Source organism: Varanus komodoensis, unplaced genomic scaffold (assembly GCF_004798865.1).
Source record: "Varanus komodoensis strain SLA01 unplaced genomic scaffold, ASM479886v1 scaffold11, whole genome shotgun sequence".
Taxonomy (NCBI): domain Eukaryota; kingdom Metazoa; phylum Chordata; class Lepidosauria; order Squamata; family Varanidae; genus Varanus; species Varanus komodoensis.
Window position 1 is genome coordinate 20,579,658 of NW_025335317.1, and position 19,174 is coordinate 20,598,831.

At 37.6% G+C, this 19,174-nt stretch overlaps 1 protein-coding gene across 1 annotated transcript in view; it reads left to right on the forward strand.

Moving 5' to 3' along the window:
* Positions 1–18,786, forward strand: part of IPMK (inositol polyphosphate multikinase) — a 30,044-nt gene extending 11,258 nt beyond the window's left edge. The window contains exons 3-6 of the mRNA XM_044420576.1: positions 1,917–2,013; positions 2,774–2,946; positions 10,969–11,050; positions 12,244–18,786. Of these exons, the coding sequence (XP_044276511.1) occupies positions 1,917–2,013; positions 2,774–2,946; positions 10,969–11,050; positions 12,244–12,863 (972 nt within the window). The 3' untranslated portion in view covers positions 12,864–18,786. The remainder of the gene's footprint in view (positions 1–1,916; positions 2,014–2,773; positions 2,947–10,968; positions 11,051–12,243) is intronic.
* The last annotated feature ends 388 nt before the right edge of the window (positions 18,787–19,174 follow it).

Sequence of the window (19,174 nt, forward strand, 5' to 3'; positions counted from 1 at the left end):
GAAAGACTTGTAGATTGCATAAAATCAGCTGATTCCAAGCTAACAGCTGGTTTAATTATTAATGCTGCTGTTTCTGCTCTCTTACCCTGAAATTGTATTATAAAGGAAACTGGTAATTATGTAACTGGTAGCAGTTACTAGATTTACAATATGGATAGCATATCCTATAAGTTATTTTCAGGCTGTCAGTAGAGCAAAAACTAATACTTAAAAAGTGTGGCGAATTTTATTTGGCCAAGTTAGAGGGTGTGCCGAGAGTTAACACTGGGGTTCACATGGAGAGAAATATAAACAACTTGTTACTATAAGAACACTTGAACAGCTTGTACTGAAACATTCAGCTGTAAATTATTCCATTCCCTATTAAAGCCAAAAGCAGCATGTGATTGCCCCATTTAGGAATGGTTGCATGCAATGAAGCATATTTTCTACCAGTGCTGATCAGACTTTTTTTTAAATAGTGTAAGTTATTTGTGTATTCTGTCACTTCTGCAGATTTATGTTTGTAGGGAATAACTAATCACCAGAATAATTTTGAAATTTAGAGTCCTAAAATTAACCTGTTAACAAGACTCCGCTCTTTCCAGGCATTTATAAGAGGCAGTCATCAGTCTGTGTTTTGTTCTTTACATTTTTCTTGCCTGTCTGATCTACTACATTTTCTATCACTAAGGTCTTGAAAATGGTTTTATTTTATATAATGGCCAACAGTGATATGTAAATACAGTAACTCAATTTCATGGATTTTTCCAGTTACACTGGAAAAAAAGAACAAGAGTGTCATTGTGTCTCTGAAAAGCATATACCCAATATTTTGCTTCTACAGAGGTAACCCCTAAGTTCCAATTTTATATAGAAATTGCAGTCGTCTCAGTTGCAAAACTGATAACATTTGGTGAACTTAAGAATTATTCCTAGTGTTGATTTGAATACATAAAGATTTTATTCTGTTCTCAGTTAGTGATGTGGTTTTGTGGAAAGCTTGTTTTTGCTACAAGAACATGACGCATTTGTTATTGTAAGATGACATTTCAAGCATAATATTGAATGACACATGAAGAACTATGCAGAATAAATTGTATTTTTTGCATCTTTTGGTAGTAGAATTTATTTTCTAGTATGTTAACAGTTGTAGTGAATGAGACAACAAATTGACTTGTCTTTTTACTAATGACATGAACAGGGTTATTGAGGTATATTCTAACAGGACCAAATTGTTTATCAACTATATAGTTTATCCAATTCCCAACATTACGGCAGGAACGAGCAACATGAGCCTCACCAGCTATTTTGACCTCCAGCTCCCATCCTCTCGCGGTTCTGGATGTTGCAGTTAGGACTGATGGAAGTTGTAGGGCAGAACATCTAGAGAGGCACAAGCTGCCCACCCCAGGTTTATAAGCTGTACTATGAGATTTTGTACTTAGTACTGCTACAGATTTCCAGGGTTTTGCTCTTTGAATTGAATAATCTTCTTAAGAATTTTTAGTTATTTGGGGGAAATTCAAATTACTAATGCATCCTTCTCATATACACTTTACTTGTTAATAGAGGGATGTCAGTCTTCCACCTACCTCCTATCTCTGTTCCAGCTGGCCACTGATATTCGCCGAAAATAATATATCTTTGATTAATTACAGTGTGTTGCACAGATTATCTAAACCTTTGTGTTGGGCTGTGTTGAAGCCTGTGAATTTCAGAAATCATTTTTATAACAAAATAGTCACATCAGTATTGTTTGCATATACCAGTTCTCAAATCCCACCCATATCCTACACTTTGGAGGTAAGCTTTCTTTCAATTTCTTTCTTGGTAATGCTTTGAGTTTAAGGTGCTAAAATAGTTTTATATAAGTAAAGTTGTCTGCCACAGGAGGGAAAGGTTCAAATATATTTCTTTAAAACACCTTACTTCAGGTGTATGCTGCTGACTGTGAAGACTCCGTGTTTCTAGAACTTCGGAAATATTTGCCAAAATACTATGGGACCTGGACACCACCTACTGCACCCAATGGTATGACTGCTAAAACTTATAGAATGCTATGTGCTAATTTTATGATAACTTCTGAGGAGGTACTTTTGAAAACATTAGAAACTGATTACCTCATAGTTGCATAATAAAGCCTATCATGAAACAAAATACTGATATGTTTTGCTGATTGAAGAATATTTTGTGTATCTGGACTGCTTTCTGCTAACTAAATAACTTATTCAATAAGCTTGAACTGAATGTATTTCAGCACTTCTAAATCAAAATATATATTCAGCTGCTAACTCCAACAAAAGTGCTAGTATTGAATAATAATTCTGGTATAAATTCAGTTTAAGTGCTTATATTAAAAATAATAATCATAATTCCAGAAAGATTTTTTTAGGTTTAAATGTAACCTAATATATTAGAGTACAGACAAAATTAAAATGGTAGACCCTGGGTTTGATAGTGTCTGTTTGGGTGGAAAGAATTAAGGAGTCAAATATGGCGAATCCTCCTGAAACATATTGGGCAGTTTGAGCTTTATTTGTCATTGCTGCTTCTCACAAGGTAAGTGCTTTTACTGGAATATTAATAGGCATGATAGATCTTATCATGCCAACTAACTCATATCTGACTTCATAGGTGCCTTATATAGGAGAATTCAAATAATGTTGCATGGAAGCCGCTGCTTAACCTTTGCAACTCGTAAACTTGTATAAGTTTATTTCTGTCAACCTCTAATGAGGAAATTGATTGGTTAGATTATGCTATTGATTAATTTATTCTGAATTTTTAATAGATTTGTACCTGAAACTGGAAGATGTGACACACAGGTTTAAAAAGCCATGTATAATGGATGTAAAAATAGGTCAGAAAAGCTATGATCCATACGCATCACCTGAGAAGATTGAGCAACAGGTCAGCAAGTATCCACTAATGGAGGAGATGGGTTTCTTGGTGCTTGGCATGAGGGTAAGCCATAGTTTTCACTGGATTTTAAATCATTTGTTGCTTTTGAACAGATGCGGCCCTGTTCAGAAGATACTTTTCCTCATGAGGCCTTTAGGTGGGCCTCAGATTCATATACCTTTTCCTATGTACCCTTTCATCATTGCATGAAAATACAGGTGGCCAAATTGGAGCAATGCTTAGGAAACATCTGAACAGCATTTTTTCTTCTAATGTAGAGGAATATAGTTAGTCTAGATATGTCCTGGCGCGCGCGTGCGCGCGCGCGCGCGCGCGCACACACACACACACACACACACACACACACAGTCTTCTCTTCCTGGTTTCGTTACAGTGTTTTATCCTTTCCCCTCTACAGCTCTAACTCTCCTGCCTGTCTTTTCTCCCACTGCCATACTTATGCTCCATTGCATATTTTTCACTTAATAACATTGGCAACAAGCTAGCATTGTTATTTGGTTATCAATGGTTGCATTCATCCATGACTTCAGAAAACATGGTTTATAAATGTGGATGAGCATTGAAGATACCTACTTCTGTTATCCATTCCCTCTTCCATCCTGGAGATCCTGGATTGCAATTAATCAGAGTTCCCTTTACTGATTTAATCAAGGACCTCTGGTTTAATCCTGGTTAATGAAAAAAGATACTAAGCCAGGATCTGACCCAGAGTTTCCCAATTTGACAGTAGGGTGAATTTTGTCTTAAAGTAATCCAGGATCTCTGCAGCAGGAAGAGCTGAGGTGAAGGAATGAAGGGAGTGTGTTGATTTATTCTTTTTTTATAATAAGTTTTATTTGAGAAATTATACAAAAACAAAAAGAAAACTACAAACAACATCCATAATCAAAAAACATCGAGCCCACTGGGTCAGCCCCCACACCTTTCTCTTTCCATCTATAATAACTAAAAAACATATTTAAGTCTATGCAAAGTCCCAATAATCTAACTCTAGCCAATAATAAAAAGATTCCCAAGTTTGATAGAAGTCAGTATCTTCTTTCTCCTTCAATGATAAATCCAGGATCTTTTAATCAATTCATCGGTGGGTAGTTCTTCACTTTTCCATTGTTAAGCGAATACAATCCTCACCGCAGTGATTACATATCAAATCAGATACATTTCTTATTTACTAATGTCCCAGTATAATGCCTAATGAAAAAGAAATTTAAGGTTTAAAAAACTAAGGATTTTTGTACCACTGCCTCTACCATATATAATAAAAAATACCCAATTTATGTTTACATATCCAACATCCATTTGACATCATTAAAAACATCTTGGCTAATCTATTTGGCGATAGCTACCACCTATAACACATTTTATACAAGCTTTCTTTATACGAGGTTGCTAATGTTACCTTGATATTTCTCTCCCACAGCTTTTACCACATTTCTAGTTCAATATTATATCTAAGATTTTGTGCCCATTTTATCATAGCTTCCTTAACCTATTCGTCTTCCATTTTCCTAACAAGTAAAAGGTCACACAATCTTTTAATCATTTTCTCATCTGGTTTAAACATCATTTAGTCAAATACTATTAAGTCCTTATAAAAGCCCCACGCTTTACCATCTTTAGCATATCTCAATTATATCTGCACCTTATGTCACCAAAAGATATCAACTCCCTGTTCTTGTATTGCTTAGCTCAATTTCAATCCTCCATCTTTATCCAAAATGTACATCATATCTTATAATCCCTTCAAAATTCAATGCATTTGGATACACAGAAGCTTCCATGGGTGAAAAAAACCATCTTAGTATAACTTTTCCCACACCAACATTAATGATTTTATAGTATAGTAACTTAAAAAAGAATCATGTGACTTAGCCTTCTTATACCACATATAAATGTACCAACCCATTTACAAATCATTCCTTTTAAAATAGAAAATTCTCTTGTTTCTTCTTTACACCCCTACCTCTTCTCTTTTCCTTTGTTTTCAGTATCTATAGTGCTTGTTGTAAATCAGTATCCACTTCCAGTGTCTGTACTTCTTGTTGCAAATCAGTATTCGCTATTTCTCCTTCCTCAAGTTGATATGTAGTTAGTTTGGCACCTATCCCTCCTTTTGAGGCACCCCGTTCTTCCTCTTCAGGCATACTGCTAAGTTTTTCATAAAACTCTTGTGCCTTAAAAATCGAGTCCAGTTTGTATCTTGTAACGTTCCAGGTAAGAGATGTTCCTTCTGTCATTAGCCACCTAAACATAGTCTCTCTCAAATATTTGGATACCTTCTCCCTCTCTAGTGTAACAAGCGAATCCCATGATAACTTATTTATTTGCTTTATTAATTGTATTTCTTTATCTACCATTACAGGTTTTTCATATGTTTGTTGTATTTTTTGTGTATTCTGTTCAGTTTTAAATTGAACATCCACCAGTTGGGATGAAACTTCCTTAATAGAATTATCCAGTTTGTCGAGACGTTCTCTTTGTTCAGTTGAAATGTTTTCCTGTTGCATTGAAATCGCCTCTTGGGATGCTTGCAAGGCTTTTAAGGATGTCTGTATTGCCAGAAGCGTCATCTGTAGCTCTTTTTGATATTTTCCAACATCTGCCGCTTTAGGCTGATGAGTTGGACTCTGAGGAGCTGATGTAGGTGCTGAAGAGTAGGAAGAGTGTGTTTTTTCCATAATGGTAATAATTTTTACCAAAAATTACAAGACAGAGTAATTACAACAAAGAAATAGAGAAGAGAATAAAGATAGAAAAGAGAAAAAGAAAAAAAGAAAAAAAAAAGAAACTTGCTATAAATCCAAATAGCCACAGGGTGGCAGCAACGGGCTATTTGTCTTTAAATGGCAAAAAATGGCGACGCAAAGAAAGGTGATATTTTTGGTATGAGAATAGCTTTTGGCAAGAGTCCAATTGTTTTTGGCAAGAGTCCAAGAAAAAAAAAAGACTGATCAAAGTAAACTTTATCTTCTATCACGTTATTCCACAGTAATTATTTATTCTGATTCTTCACCCTAGGGGAGGTTAGGAAAAAAAGGTCTTTCTCTCCAGCCCCAAACTTTCCAAAAGAGCCTCAGTTCCTCTCCCCCAGATCAGTCGCTGCTTAAAACTTGGTGAGGGGAGGAAAAATTCCTCCATCAAAGGGCTTCCCTTTTCTTTTTTATGCCAAATTAAGCTGTTGCTGCTCTTTCACGGGTAGTATAGAATAATAAAAAAATAATAAAAATGCTCACCCAGCAGGTCTGATGAACTTCCAGCTAATTATTCTATGCTATTGCCCCGGTTGTCGATGGCTTGTAGGGAGCTGAACTCTCCGCTGTGTTGTTCGATTGAGAAAAGCCTGAATTTTTCCCAATAAATGCGGAGCCGCCGCCCCGCACCAATTAGAAGAATGCCCGGACAATCTAATCTTCTTCCCGACAGGGCTTAGATGAGCCTCCCACGGCTCTCTGTCGAACAAATACCAGCGTGATAACGGGAGCCCCCGCTCTTCACAGCCATACCACCACAACGCCAAACCGGAAGTATGTTGATTTATTCTCATTGCTATACTATCTCTTGATGTGAAATGGTTCATAAATTCTCAAATAAATAAAATGCCAGTTTTGGTGGTATAATTGTTCTTCTTTGTTGCCTCTGTGCATTACACATATGGCAGCCCACAGAGAGAGTGCCCCTCAGATGGGGGCAGCTTGCTATTACAGGAACATATCTTCTGAAGGCCGCTGCTAATGCCATCACACAGTTAGGAAAAAAGGCAGGAAAAGTGTAGAGAAAAAGTGTAGGAGTGGCAACATGGGAAGGGGTGAGGAGTGGTGGATAGGAAAGTAGGTAGAAATTGTTTTGGTCAATTTTTGTTTTGAAGAAAAGAGTGAAAAGTGGGTTGTAGAAGAGAGATGAATGAAGGGAGGATTGTTTCGGATAGACAGAAAGAGGAAAAAAACAGTAGAAAGAACACAGAGTACCTAAGGTAAGAGAAGAGCAAAGCAATTCCTGATCTAGGTGTGATGGTGGTTGGAAAGGAACTTAAGGGATGAGCAGGAGCCCTTCCTCATGCTTCCTGGGAATGGGAGAGGCTTCTACCCAAAATGAATGGTCAGCTATAGAAGCTTTCCAACAATAGGTGCTGCACAGGCACAAAAGCCCGTATGTGTGGCTGAAGAGATGGTCTCTTGAAGAACATTAAGTAAGTTACAAGTAACCTGTGAGTGAGTAAATTTGTCTTCTAATTTATGCAACATATGTCTGCCTTTTCCTTTGGAGAGAGTCTTGCTTTGTGATAAAAGCAGTTGTAAAAAAACTTGTCTAAATTCATGTTGCATAACCTGCAGATTGTTAGTTGATCCTGGGGAATCCAAGTGGAATTCTTGAACATTCAGAACTCTTACTTGCATTGGTTTCTTTGTTTGCTGCTTTCGGGCCTTATAATAGAAAGAAACAGTTTGATTTGGGGAATAAGAAGGAAGAACAACTGAATGGAATGGAGCCTGACTGGATGAAAGGAAACATCAAGACCGCTACCAAACATCAAGAAAGAGTGCCTTTTGTTCATTTGACTTGCTTTGCTTGTTAATTGTTCAGTTTTTTTCAGCTTCTTGCTGAGTGCCATTGGGAACTTTGGTGGTCTAGAGCTGTGGCTGGGCCAGCTCTGGGAAGAGACTTATAAAGACTGGCCCTGTCATGGGTGATGGGGCCAACCCTGAAGGAGTGACACCCACAGGACTTGTCCTTTTGGGGAGTCACATGAGCAGGAGTGTCCCTCCCTGTTGGCTAGAAATAGGAGGATTGCCAAATTTCTGTGTGAGTGGAGAAAAGATAGGACTATAGATCAATCAAACAGAAGATGTTATTATCACCTATGCTGATCTTAGATATTCAATTGCCCTACAGTCATCCTTGTCCTTTATTATTCTGTTCGAGCTAGTTGGTTCACAAGTATTCCTTGGCTGAATTATTAGTTTCCTTTCTAATTTTTTTCAATCTGAAATATAACTTTAAGATGCTTACAACTGAAATAACAGCATATAAAATTAACCATACAATTAAAATAATTATTAAAGAGAAGTTATTACTGTTTCCTTTTGAACATTCCCCCTTTTTTCTTTCATTTCTTTCTTCTCCACCCTTCTCTTTCTTTTTTCCTTTGCTATTTTCTGGAAAGGAAAGGCTAAAAGCCAGGATGTATCAGGATGGGAGGGAAGATGATTTGGAGGTAGAGGATGCCCCTGTAACAGTTGTCATGGATAAAGGATAGTGTAGTATGATGTAGTGAATGTCATTGGGTATGGTGTAGGAGGCAGATGGCTACAAGCCGTTTCACCCTTTGCAATATGTGTCACCCTGTTGTATGCAATCTGAGGAATTTCTGAATGCTCTAGAGCAGCCTACCCCAACTTGTGTCTTCCAGACACATTTGGATTCCCAGTCAATGGCCCTGCTGGATGGGAATTCTGGGAGTTGTGGTCCAAATGCCTCTGAAGGCCACCATGTTGGGGCAGGCTGCTCTAGAGAGTTTTTCCAGTAAGTAGAACTGGTAATGGTCTTAACAAAATCACGCCTGAGTACACTTTTGTACTCAGCCTGTAGTGTAGAGCCTGGAAGGCTTCCTAATTTTACTGGGTTGCTCTGGAGAGTGAAAGAGGTCATAAGACAGCATAAGATTTCTCATGAAAGTGATCAAGCACATGTATGAGTGTGTAATTGCAGTGAAGGCACAAAGAAGACTTAGCTTGCCACCTCTGTTACATCTTCCAACAGCTGTTCAGTTGAGCTTTTCTGACTGAGTTGTGGATTACTCTAACCCACTGAACTCAGTGCTGGAATCCTTGGAGTCTGTGATGAGTTTACAAGACACTCAGAGGATAAAATTCACCCTCTTGCTGAATTGAACACTGGTATTAGTGCAGTGTTTGTTGAAGTGTCCAGTGTATCATCCTGTCTTGATTTGTGGGATCAGTTTTAGGTTTTGGAGCCTGTGGATGTGCACGGGACACTAGCATCTCTACCACTCACCCTCCCGCTCAACCTTGCCCTTTAGGGCTTATTCCTGCTAGCCGTGGTGTACTGACTGAATGGATCAGGGGAATGGGAAATGTATAATGGTTTACAACCTTGAAAGCGACAGTGGTGTAAATGCTTCTGAGAGAACCACCCCCTGGGTCCATACATATGTGCCAACTATTTTTCCATAACAAATACCCCCTTCCTGAGTATAGTGCTGCGGCGAGCAGTGGCATCTCAACTGCAGGTGCTCTTGAATGATGCTGAATCCAGAGTGGATCCATTCCATACTAGATTCAGGCTTAGTTTTGGGACAGAATCAGATTATCTTCCTTGGGAGAGGGACAGTAGGGGTTTGACCATATAACTACATGTGGATCTCTTAATGGCATTTGAAACCATTGACCACAGTATCCTTCTGAACCACCACTGTGAGTTGGGAGTTGGAGACACTGGTTCTACAGCGGTTTCAATTTTCTTTGTGAGGTTGATTCAAGAGAATTAGGGTTGTGTGACTGCACTTTGGCCCCAAGGCAGCTGGACTGTGTGCTGCCACAGGGTACCATCTTATTCTGTCTAGGCAGAGTGGTACTGGACTGGAGACCTAGAAGATATGGTGTTTAGTCCCCCCTCAGTTCTTCATAAAAAGAGGAAAGGTGGGATATAAATACAGTGCCATCATCTTCCTCCTCTGCTTCCGCTGCTGTGTTGTCATCTTCCTCGTCATGATCAGGAAATCGGGAAAGATGCCACCAGTATTCTGATGACACCCAGCTCTATACCTCTATGATATCTGACTTGGGAGAGGCTCTGCACACTCTCAGCTGGTATCTGGATACAGTTATAATTTGGATGCCAGTTAGTAAACTGAAACTGAATCCTGCTAAGACAGACTATGGTGGCAGTTCCCAAGTCCATGAATTGTGATGTTTGCCTGCTTTGGATGAGGTTTGCTCTCCCTCTGAAGGAGCAGATAAGGGGATAAGTGTAGATCCATCTGTATCACTGGAGGCATTAGTGGCTCAGAGCACCCATTACCAGCTTCATTTGGTATGCCAACTTTGCCCATTCCTGATTAGTAATAATTTAGCCATGGTGATTAATGCACTGGTAACCTCACAATTAGATTACTATAATGTGCTCTGTGCCGGACTGTCTTTGGGCCAGGTTCAGAAGCTGCAGCTAGTGCAGAATGCAGCAGCTAGCATGGTCCCTGGGACCCAGCTATGCTCACCAAAGGTCTGTACTAGAAGAATTATACAGGCTCCATACTAGCTATTGAGGTTATGCTGTTGTCATAGAAATCCCTAAACAACTTAGAACCAGGATGTGTGGTAGACCACTTCCCTTTTATATGCTCAGCTGATTATTTAGATTGTTGTAGAATGCCTTGCAGCTCATTCTAACATCACCAAAAAGTTTATCTATTTATTTATTTTAAATTTTTAATACTGTCATTCATTAAAAATCTCATGATGGTTTACACAATTAAAAAACCACACAATTACATTATGTTCCTGTGTACTTTGATGGTTGGCCTTTTTGGTAGTGGTGACCAGGTCGTGGGAAAATTCCTCATGCAGTTTGGGAAACAGAAAAGCCTGGCACCTTTCAAATGCCTCTTGCAAATGCAACTCTTCTGGCTTAATTAAATTAACTGTGCTGTTCCATTTTTACTGCTGCTGTACTGATTTCTGTTCTTGTTTACTTTTAAAATTGTGTTTTAAATGTAATTTTAATTGTGATTTTTATATTTACATGGAAACCACTTAAGAATTTTTAAATATTTAGTGGTATTAAAATAGTACAAATAATAAATACTATGATGTAATATTCTATTGCATTTTTAAAATTAAAACATACCATGTTAACAGCATTTTCCACTGTGATCTTACTGTGTTGAACTTCAGTTTCTAGATAGTTCTACTTCATGCAGTTCTTTTATGCTTGTATAGAAGAAACATTTGTATATATGCAAATTATTACATTGGAACTCACTCTAGGGCAAAGAAATTTTCAAGCAATCAGGCAGAGTAATATATTATTACTACTTGTGTTTTTAAGGTTTATCACATCCATTCTGACAGCTATGAGATGCAGAACCAGCACTATGGAAGAAGCTTAACAAAAGAGACAATAAAAGATGGTAATATTTTCATCATTATTAGTTCATTTTACCTCATAAAAGCAATTCAGGCCTTTATACAAGAATATCCAAGCTAGAACCTGTGAGTGAGTATAGTGTCCTTGGAAGTTAAGAAAGTTGAAGCCAGTAGCATTCAATAAAACAGCTAGTATGCAGAATTGCTGGGCTAGAGTAAGTAGCCAAATTTTGATTGGTGATTAAGAGGAGCAGGGAGAAATAGATCATTGTGGAAGAAGATGGAAGAAAGGAGAGGTGTCTCTTGATTTTCCAGCAATATGTATGGACAGCAATAACATTGTCTTACATAGGGGTCTCTGCATAAAGGTAAAGGTTTCCCCTTGACGTTACGTCCAGTCATGCCTGACTCTAGGGGGCGGTGCTCATCTCCGTTTCCTAGCTGAGGGAGCCAGCGCTTGTCCGCAGACAGTCTCCGTGGTCATGTGGCCGGCATGACTAAACACCGAAGTGCACGGAACGCTGTTATCTGCCCACCAAAGTGGTACCTTTCTATCTACTTGCATTTGCATGCTTTCGAACTGTAAGGTTGGCAGGAGCTGGGACGGAGCAATGGGAACTCACTCCATTGTGCAGATTTGAACCGGCGACCTTTCGATCAACCGGCCCAGCAGCTCAGCAGTTTAAACCACTGCGTCACCTGCAGTCCCTGGGGTCTCTGCATAGAACATGGTTATTGTTCATTGCAGGGACTGCATGCTTTATATCAGGCTCAGTATATTTATTGATAAGGGGATTGAGCATTGATAAGATGTTTGCAGTGGTTTTACAGTGATTCCTCAATAATTAGAATAGCTGTGCAATGTGGATTTGTTGTATTATCCCCTTACTGCATTTGAGGAGAAAGCAGATGTTGAAGGGAATGGGTTTGCTTAAGGGCATGTCAGAGACAAGATTTGAAGCAGTCAACAACCAGATCACAGTATACCATCAAAACATTTGGGATATACAATCTGATGCAGGCATGCTTTCACTCCATTATAAATTTTGTTAAAGATATAGTATAGTGTGGGAGAAGCCTGTGCCAACACATCTGTCTGGTCTTTATTGGTCATGTGGAAGGGAAGCTAAGGTATAAAATCAGCAGCATGTAAACTACTTGAGCTAGACAGGGTATTGGTTGTACATCCAGTCATTTATTTCCTTGGCAGATAATTGCAATGGTTTCTTCCTTTCAGGTGTGGCTCGTTTTTTCTATAATGGATACAACCTGAGAAAAGATGCTGTAGCTGCCAGTATTCAAAAGATTAGAGAAATCTTGCTGTGGTTTGAAAGCCAAAAGCAGCTTAACTTTTATGCAAGTTCCTTACTATTTGTCTATGATGGCTTGTGTCCAACAAAGACAACGTGGTTGAATGATGGCACTCTGTTGGAGAAGAGAAGAATGCCCAAGGGGGAAATGCCAAGTAATAACACACTGGAATATAACAACAATATTCATGTAATCAATTCTGCAGAAAGCGGCAAGGTGGAGACCTCTGTAAGCAAAGGCTTCTCTACAATATATGCACTTCACAAAAGGCAGCAGAGTCAAATTTCACTAGAAGTTGAATCTGTGGAACAGGATAACATATGGAAGAGCAGTGCTTGCTTTTCACAAAAACATTTGAATGGAAATGTCATACCTCAGTTGGAAAAAGTTTTCTGCCACATGCCCACTACTTTGCCAGAAAGTGAAGAGGTTGAAATCAGGATGATAGATTTTGCGCATGTGTTCCCCAGCAATGCACGAGATGAGGGCTATATTCATGGGCTGAAGAACTTAATTACCGTCCTTCAAAATATTTTAGATACCTGATTTTTTGCAATTATTTCTATTGGGGACCAATTATAATGAAAAGCAACAACATTTCTGCACTTGTGATCCTGTTATATGTTGGTTTGTATTGTTCTACATTTTACTTGTCTTTGTACTTTTGGTAGAATGATCAAATCTTTTATAATCTTACTCAGGAAACATTATAGTTTAGTAAAATAAGAGAGAAGCTAATGAGATGCAACTGTTGCTTGCAGGAACTTTCATTTAACAAATGAAGCTTACCTGAGTTTGTGGAGTATCTTGTATAATATAAAATGATTATGTTTTCTCATACCCTTAGCTGTTTTAGCTTAATCAGAATCTGTTGATACAGCCAGAACACTGAGCCATATCTCTAAGGGGTTACTAAAAGAATAATGGAGTATTATTTGAGGTTGTTTACCACATCTTTAAAACTGGAGTTACTTCTATATTTGAGGGATAAATGCCTAAAACCTGTATTTTAACGTAACCAGCATTTTTTGTGAGCTGTGATCATACTGCTGCATTCATAAAATTGCTTAAGGGTGTTCTTCTCTTCATGGCTAAACTTCTAGTATACCTCCTAGTGTATTGTGTAGGGGCTATTGAAGTGTTTTCAAGGGTTGTAAAATAGGTGTCAGTCATTTAACGAACATAAGAAACATGCTAAATGCTGTTTTGAAAGTTGTGCTTCAGATGCCCTATTTTGTTTATAAGATTTATATTTAGATACTCAACTTCAGGTGGAATCATATATTGAAATTAAGTAACAAAACTAGATATACAGGTGTCCATATTGTCCAAAGCCACTTATTAAAATAAGATGGTGCTTTAGTCATTTTTTGGAGTGGAAAATTTAGATTTGGATTCAGATTTGCCCCTCTATGAATGAAAGTTCTGCTGTCTGCAGAATAAACTGGGATCCTGCTGAGTCTTCTCACTGGAAGATAAATTTGAGTTAGTGATTATCACCGATTTTTGCTTTCATTCTGCAGTACCTCCAGAATAGTGTGGAAGATGACTGGGAGCTGCAGGCAAAGGAGGAAATCAATGAAAATTGCTGCTCCACTCTGCAGCAGAACAAGTTTGGATCCAACCCATAGTGAATAGCTGGAAATAGTATTTCTTTTGAGTCCCCAGATTGGTGCGCCAAGATGTGTTGGACTGTGACTTCCACCTTCCCCAGTTAGCATGGTCATTGGTCAGGGTGGTGAAGAATGATGGGAGTTGTAGTACAGTGCATTTGGAGGACAACAGGTTGGAGAAGGCTGCTCCATGAGTATGACACTTTCAAGAAGTTGCAGTTGAAGGCAGTATCTGAAGAGCTCTCTTGCCCTTGTTCAGACATATTGCTAAACAGCGATGCAGACAAGAAAACGTGAGCCTCAGGTTTATGTGCGGTCCATTCTCCTTTCTTGCATGGAAGGAGAGAAAGCTTCAGGCTCATGGTTTCAAACAAATTGTGGTTACTTTTACATCAAAATATGGGAAACTGATTTGTTTAAACTATAATTTATTCAATCTGGCTTAATATCATGAATTGAACAAGCTAGCATTTCCAGTTTTGGAATAAATCACAAATGGAAAGTTAAACATCTCCTAGTATGTGAAGAGCAGAGTACATGAGCCCAGGCCTTGTGCCTGCTTGTCCTTTAGCGTCGCATTAATCTTCAGGAAACATTGGGCAAGCCTAAAAAAGCCCTTCGCTTAATTTTCTGGCAGAAGTTTCTTTCTGCATACATGTGCACACAGTCTTCCATGTACATGCAACAAAAAGGCAGGAAGTGGGTGACAGTGGCTGCTTGCAATGCATGATCCGCATCTGCCCTGATGGGCCTGCTGCAGAATGTACCTGGCATGCATTGTGTTCCAAGGCCATTTTCTGTTTGTGTTGTAGAGAACAATATGCTTGAGTTCAAACCTATAACAAGAACAACCTGTGTTTGTTTGGCAAATAGAATATCACTGAGCAGGCAAAGTTAAGGAAAGTGCTAGGTCACGACAATGATTCAAATAGACACTTTCTTCTCCTTGGATTTGCTTTTCTTTTGGACTACTTAGAATAAACTTCTAGTATCTTACAGAATTTGTTATTTGGACAAAAGGCGTTATTGAAAGAATTGAGCTTTTACTGATTAAGATTCATTAAAATACTAATTTTAATTGGAAGCAAAATATGGTAAATAGAAGGTTTACTTAAAAAATTTATATTTTATATTTCAAGTTTGTTGATACAGAAACAAATGCTATATATTGATAAAGCTGCTTTATTATAGGTTATAAAGAAAGCCTTAATTATAAAAGACAACATCAAACATTTAAAACTAAATCAAACTTTTAAGAATGATTAGAAGAATTCAGTGTCTGAAGTAATTCAAGCCATATTTTGGAAAAAAGCATTATGCTATTTTGTTGTAATCAGTTTTCTTTATTGTGCCTCTCCTATAGTAGTCCTGTTCTCATTGGCAGTTTTCTGCTAACATAGATATTTTTTTATATATATATATATAAAGTGAAAAAGACTAGTGTAGGCAAGCAGTTTTTCTTATATGCCAGTGGAAACATAATTTAACATCTGTTGGACAGTAACCTGTGTGTTCCATAGTCTTAGTATTATAATTGTTTGTTGCTGTTTTCCTTGGAACATTTAATGGACAAGAACATGTTGGTTCACTACACAGAAACCACGCAAACCCACTCTTAATTTGTTATGGCTGAAATCATTAGACTTATTGCATAAAAATAAGTCTTTTCACTTGGAAAATAAAGTTCTTTAAATTGGAAATTGAGGAAAGCTGGGTATAGTTATGGAAGTAACCAATTAAGAGTTTTGAATAGCGAAACATAGATGCAGAATGATTTTATATACACAGATGTCTAAACAGTTTTTAAATTAACCTTGTATTTATTTGTAAATGGGAATACAAACTCTAAAATGTTGTAGTATAGGTTCCTTTACCATGGTGCACTCTAGTCTCATGATGTATTAGCAGATTCCATACTTTCCTGTTCATAGGGAGCCATTTACAATTAAGACACATAATTGTGAAAGTGGTCTTTATATTTCCTCATCTACAGCTGTTGTGTATGTTATAGCTCTGCTTTGTGTAGAGATCTGGTACACGCAAAGTCTTCCCTGTTCACATAATGGAGGAAGCAACATAATGGTTCCTTTATTTTGAATGCACAGAGCTGCCTACCTCTAATTGAAATGAATATGAAATCTTGCATTTTATGAGATATATATCAAAGCACCTGTGAAGCTTGGGATTAGAGTGTTTGCATAAAGAGTGCTTACCAGTGTCTGATGTAAACTATGATCAAATTAATAGGTATTCCTTCAGCAAGCAGAAAAATAACCACTGATGGAGGTAAGCACCAATTGACTGTGACTTCAAATTGCAAGGCAGCGTAAATGACACTGATTCTGAAAAGTTGGCTCTAGGCACAAAGGCAGGTTCTGACACTACTGCTTCTGAATTGTTTATGAAATGCTCCTTTTACATGTGTTGTGTGGAAAGTTATGTACAATCTTATCTGATAAGAATTTAAAATGTATAACTTTTATAGCAAAACATTTTCATTCTTGGTATTTTTGGATAATAGAAGTTCCTGTTGCATAGATTCAAATTAAATTTAAGATAATGGTATTATGAGAAGCATAAAATATTTTAATTAACTAGTTTTACAAGCAATGAAATTGTGTATAATCGTGTTTCACATGAAGGCTGTATTTTCAAAATGAAATTATTTTTGCTCTATTCTACAGGAAAACTATGGTTTGCTTATCATACCATTCCATGTGAGATGCTTACATTTTAGGAAGGGACTATTTTGATAGTTTGGCAAGTCAACTCCAGTGTATAGTTATCTGGAAGTAAGTCTCCATGAGCTCAGTAGCACTTACTCCCTGAAGTGTGCAGCAGATTGTAGCTGAACTGAATAGAAATTAAATAGGAATCTGAGTGGTTTGTCAGAGTGCAAGCTGCAGCACAAGTTTTGCAAGAAATGTATTTCAGTATTGTATACTAATTTAGGAGGAAAGAAGGGCAATAACCACTATAGGTTTTGAGACTACGTCATTTTGAAGTGGCTTATATTAGCCCTTTTAAAGACTGCAGTCAGTACAAACTTACTCCTTTCTATCTGTCCATATTAGCTATTTTTTTTAATGGTTTACACTATTTGCAATAACCGTCCCAGCTGAGTGCCTTCTGCTTCAGGTTTGGTACCTTTTAAATGACCTCACATAGCATCTAATGTGGTGTAATAGAATGCTTTAAGGGAGAGTTTGATTATATTGATGTCCCACTGCTTAGGGGGTATTACGCCAATATTTTATATTCTGTTTATCCTAAAAGCAATTCATATAGAAAATTGTCAGTTTATGTGCTCAGCTTCAGCGTTATAGTGAATCATGAACCAGGCATACAAATTTGCAAGCTAATTGCATATTCAGAACTGAACCCTCCCTTGGCCAGATGTGCCCCCGAGGGGTGTTGTCTGGCTTTGCCATTAATCAAGAAGCCAAAAATGATGAGGAGATGTGGCATCTGTAGCACTAGTACTTGGAAGCAGGGCATTTAAAGGTATGGGGATTGGGGTTTTGCCCTATCCCCAAAAAAATTCTTCTCAAGTGGTCCACCTGCAGAATTAGTTGTTGACCACTGATATACAGTCTTCATCCGAAAAGAAAAGAAGCCACCCGAGAACTTAAAACAATCACATGCAGCTATATGTCTTGTTGGTGCTCAAAAGGAATAAATGAATTTGCATTTGTAAATGGATAGAGGGACCCCATCTATCTGACTGTGAACCAGTGCTTAGGTTTTATGTAATGAGATATATGTTGTTATTTTCGCCGTAAGTTTTTATAGCAGAATTCATGGAAAGCAATTTGAATTTTTAAGAGTCTGGCTTGGTGAGGTTAAAGTAGGCAGCAGTGAATTTATAATTCAGACAGAACCAAACATTTAATTGCTTAAAGTGTAATTGTGTCAATTTCAAAGCCTTACATTCAACTTTGTTTTGCCTATTTTGTTTCCATTATTCATGTCGATAAAAAATTGAATTGGAACATAGAATGGGGCACCATTCAACTGTGAAATATTTCATTACATTTTCATGGGCTGTATACTGCACATTTGTAATTGCGAATAATAGTTTTGTTAAGTGGTGAGCTAATGCACATCTAACACTTTCATACTATGAATATTTCTACTAATCTTGGCATAATGACAATTCTGACTAAGTTTTAACATATGAATAGGAAGTCAATTTCTTCTGCCTTTGTTTTGTAAGAACAATTCCTGTATCTTTAGAATTTATCATTGTGTTGCAGAATAATCTTTATATAAAAATCCAGCAACAGGAAAGAGAAATAACGGTGGTGTTGGGAACAAATATACATTTACATTAATTGTCTAAATCACTGTTGACATAAGCTTTTATAACATGCATAAATATTGGCACTGAGTATAAAATATTTCAACTGGCTGAACGTTTGAACTAAAATGTCCAAATACGATGATATTGCACACCTAAATATGAATGAAACCAGAGTGCACGTAAGCACTTTAATACTCTGGGAATTGTACTGGAAAAAGAATGGAAGCATGTGTAATTGCACCTAGAGCTCTGTTAACTGGTGGTTTGGGGTGGGAGGTGGGTGGGTGAGGGAAAGGTCACAGTTTAAATGTATTGTATCTGAATGAATGTACTTAGTCTGGCCTAATTTTCTCTGGCTGAAGAAGTCTGGATTGTGTTTTGCAATGCCCTTTGTTAGTTTTTGTGTGTTTGATTGCAAATGATACTTCTGGGGAGCTTCTTGTTGGACTACAGAAAAAAATCTATTATGCTATATACCAATTATTTTGTAATTTATGTGACAGGTAATTCTAATAGCTGTATATTTGGCTGACTATTAAATTTTTTAAGTTACTTTGATTGCATTAAGTCTTCAATTTTTAAGCAATATTGCTTTGAACATGAGAAGGCATCCCTTGGTTTCCTGGAGAAGATCCAATTAATGCAGTACCACTGCCAGCACCTTCTTAAAGGTGGCACTGAAGTTAAGGAATAGAACTCTTTCCCTAAGGACAAAACTAACCCCCAACACTCATGTGTTTTTAGATGGAATTTGAACAGTTTTTCCAATAGGGCCCAATCTTCAATTTGGGAAGAAACTAGCTGTTGTTTACTTCTGCATGCCTACATATACACACCTGTACGTTCATCTTCTCCAATTTCTACATCCAGCTAGTTGTTATACAATTATGGAACTTGTAAGAAATATTTTTATTGTGCCTATTGCATTGTTAGCCTGCAGA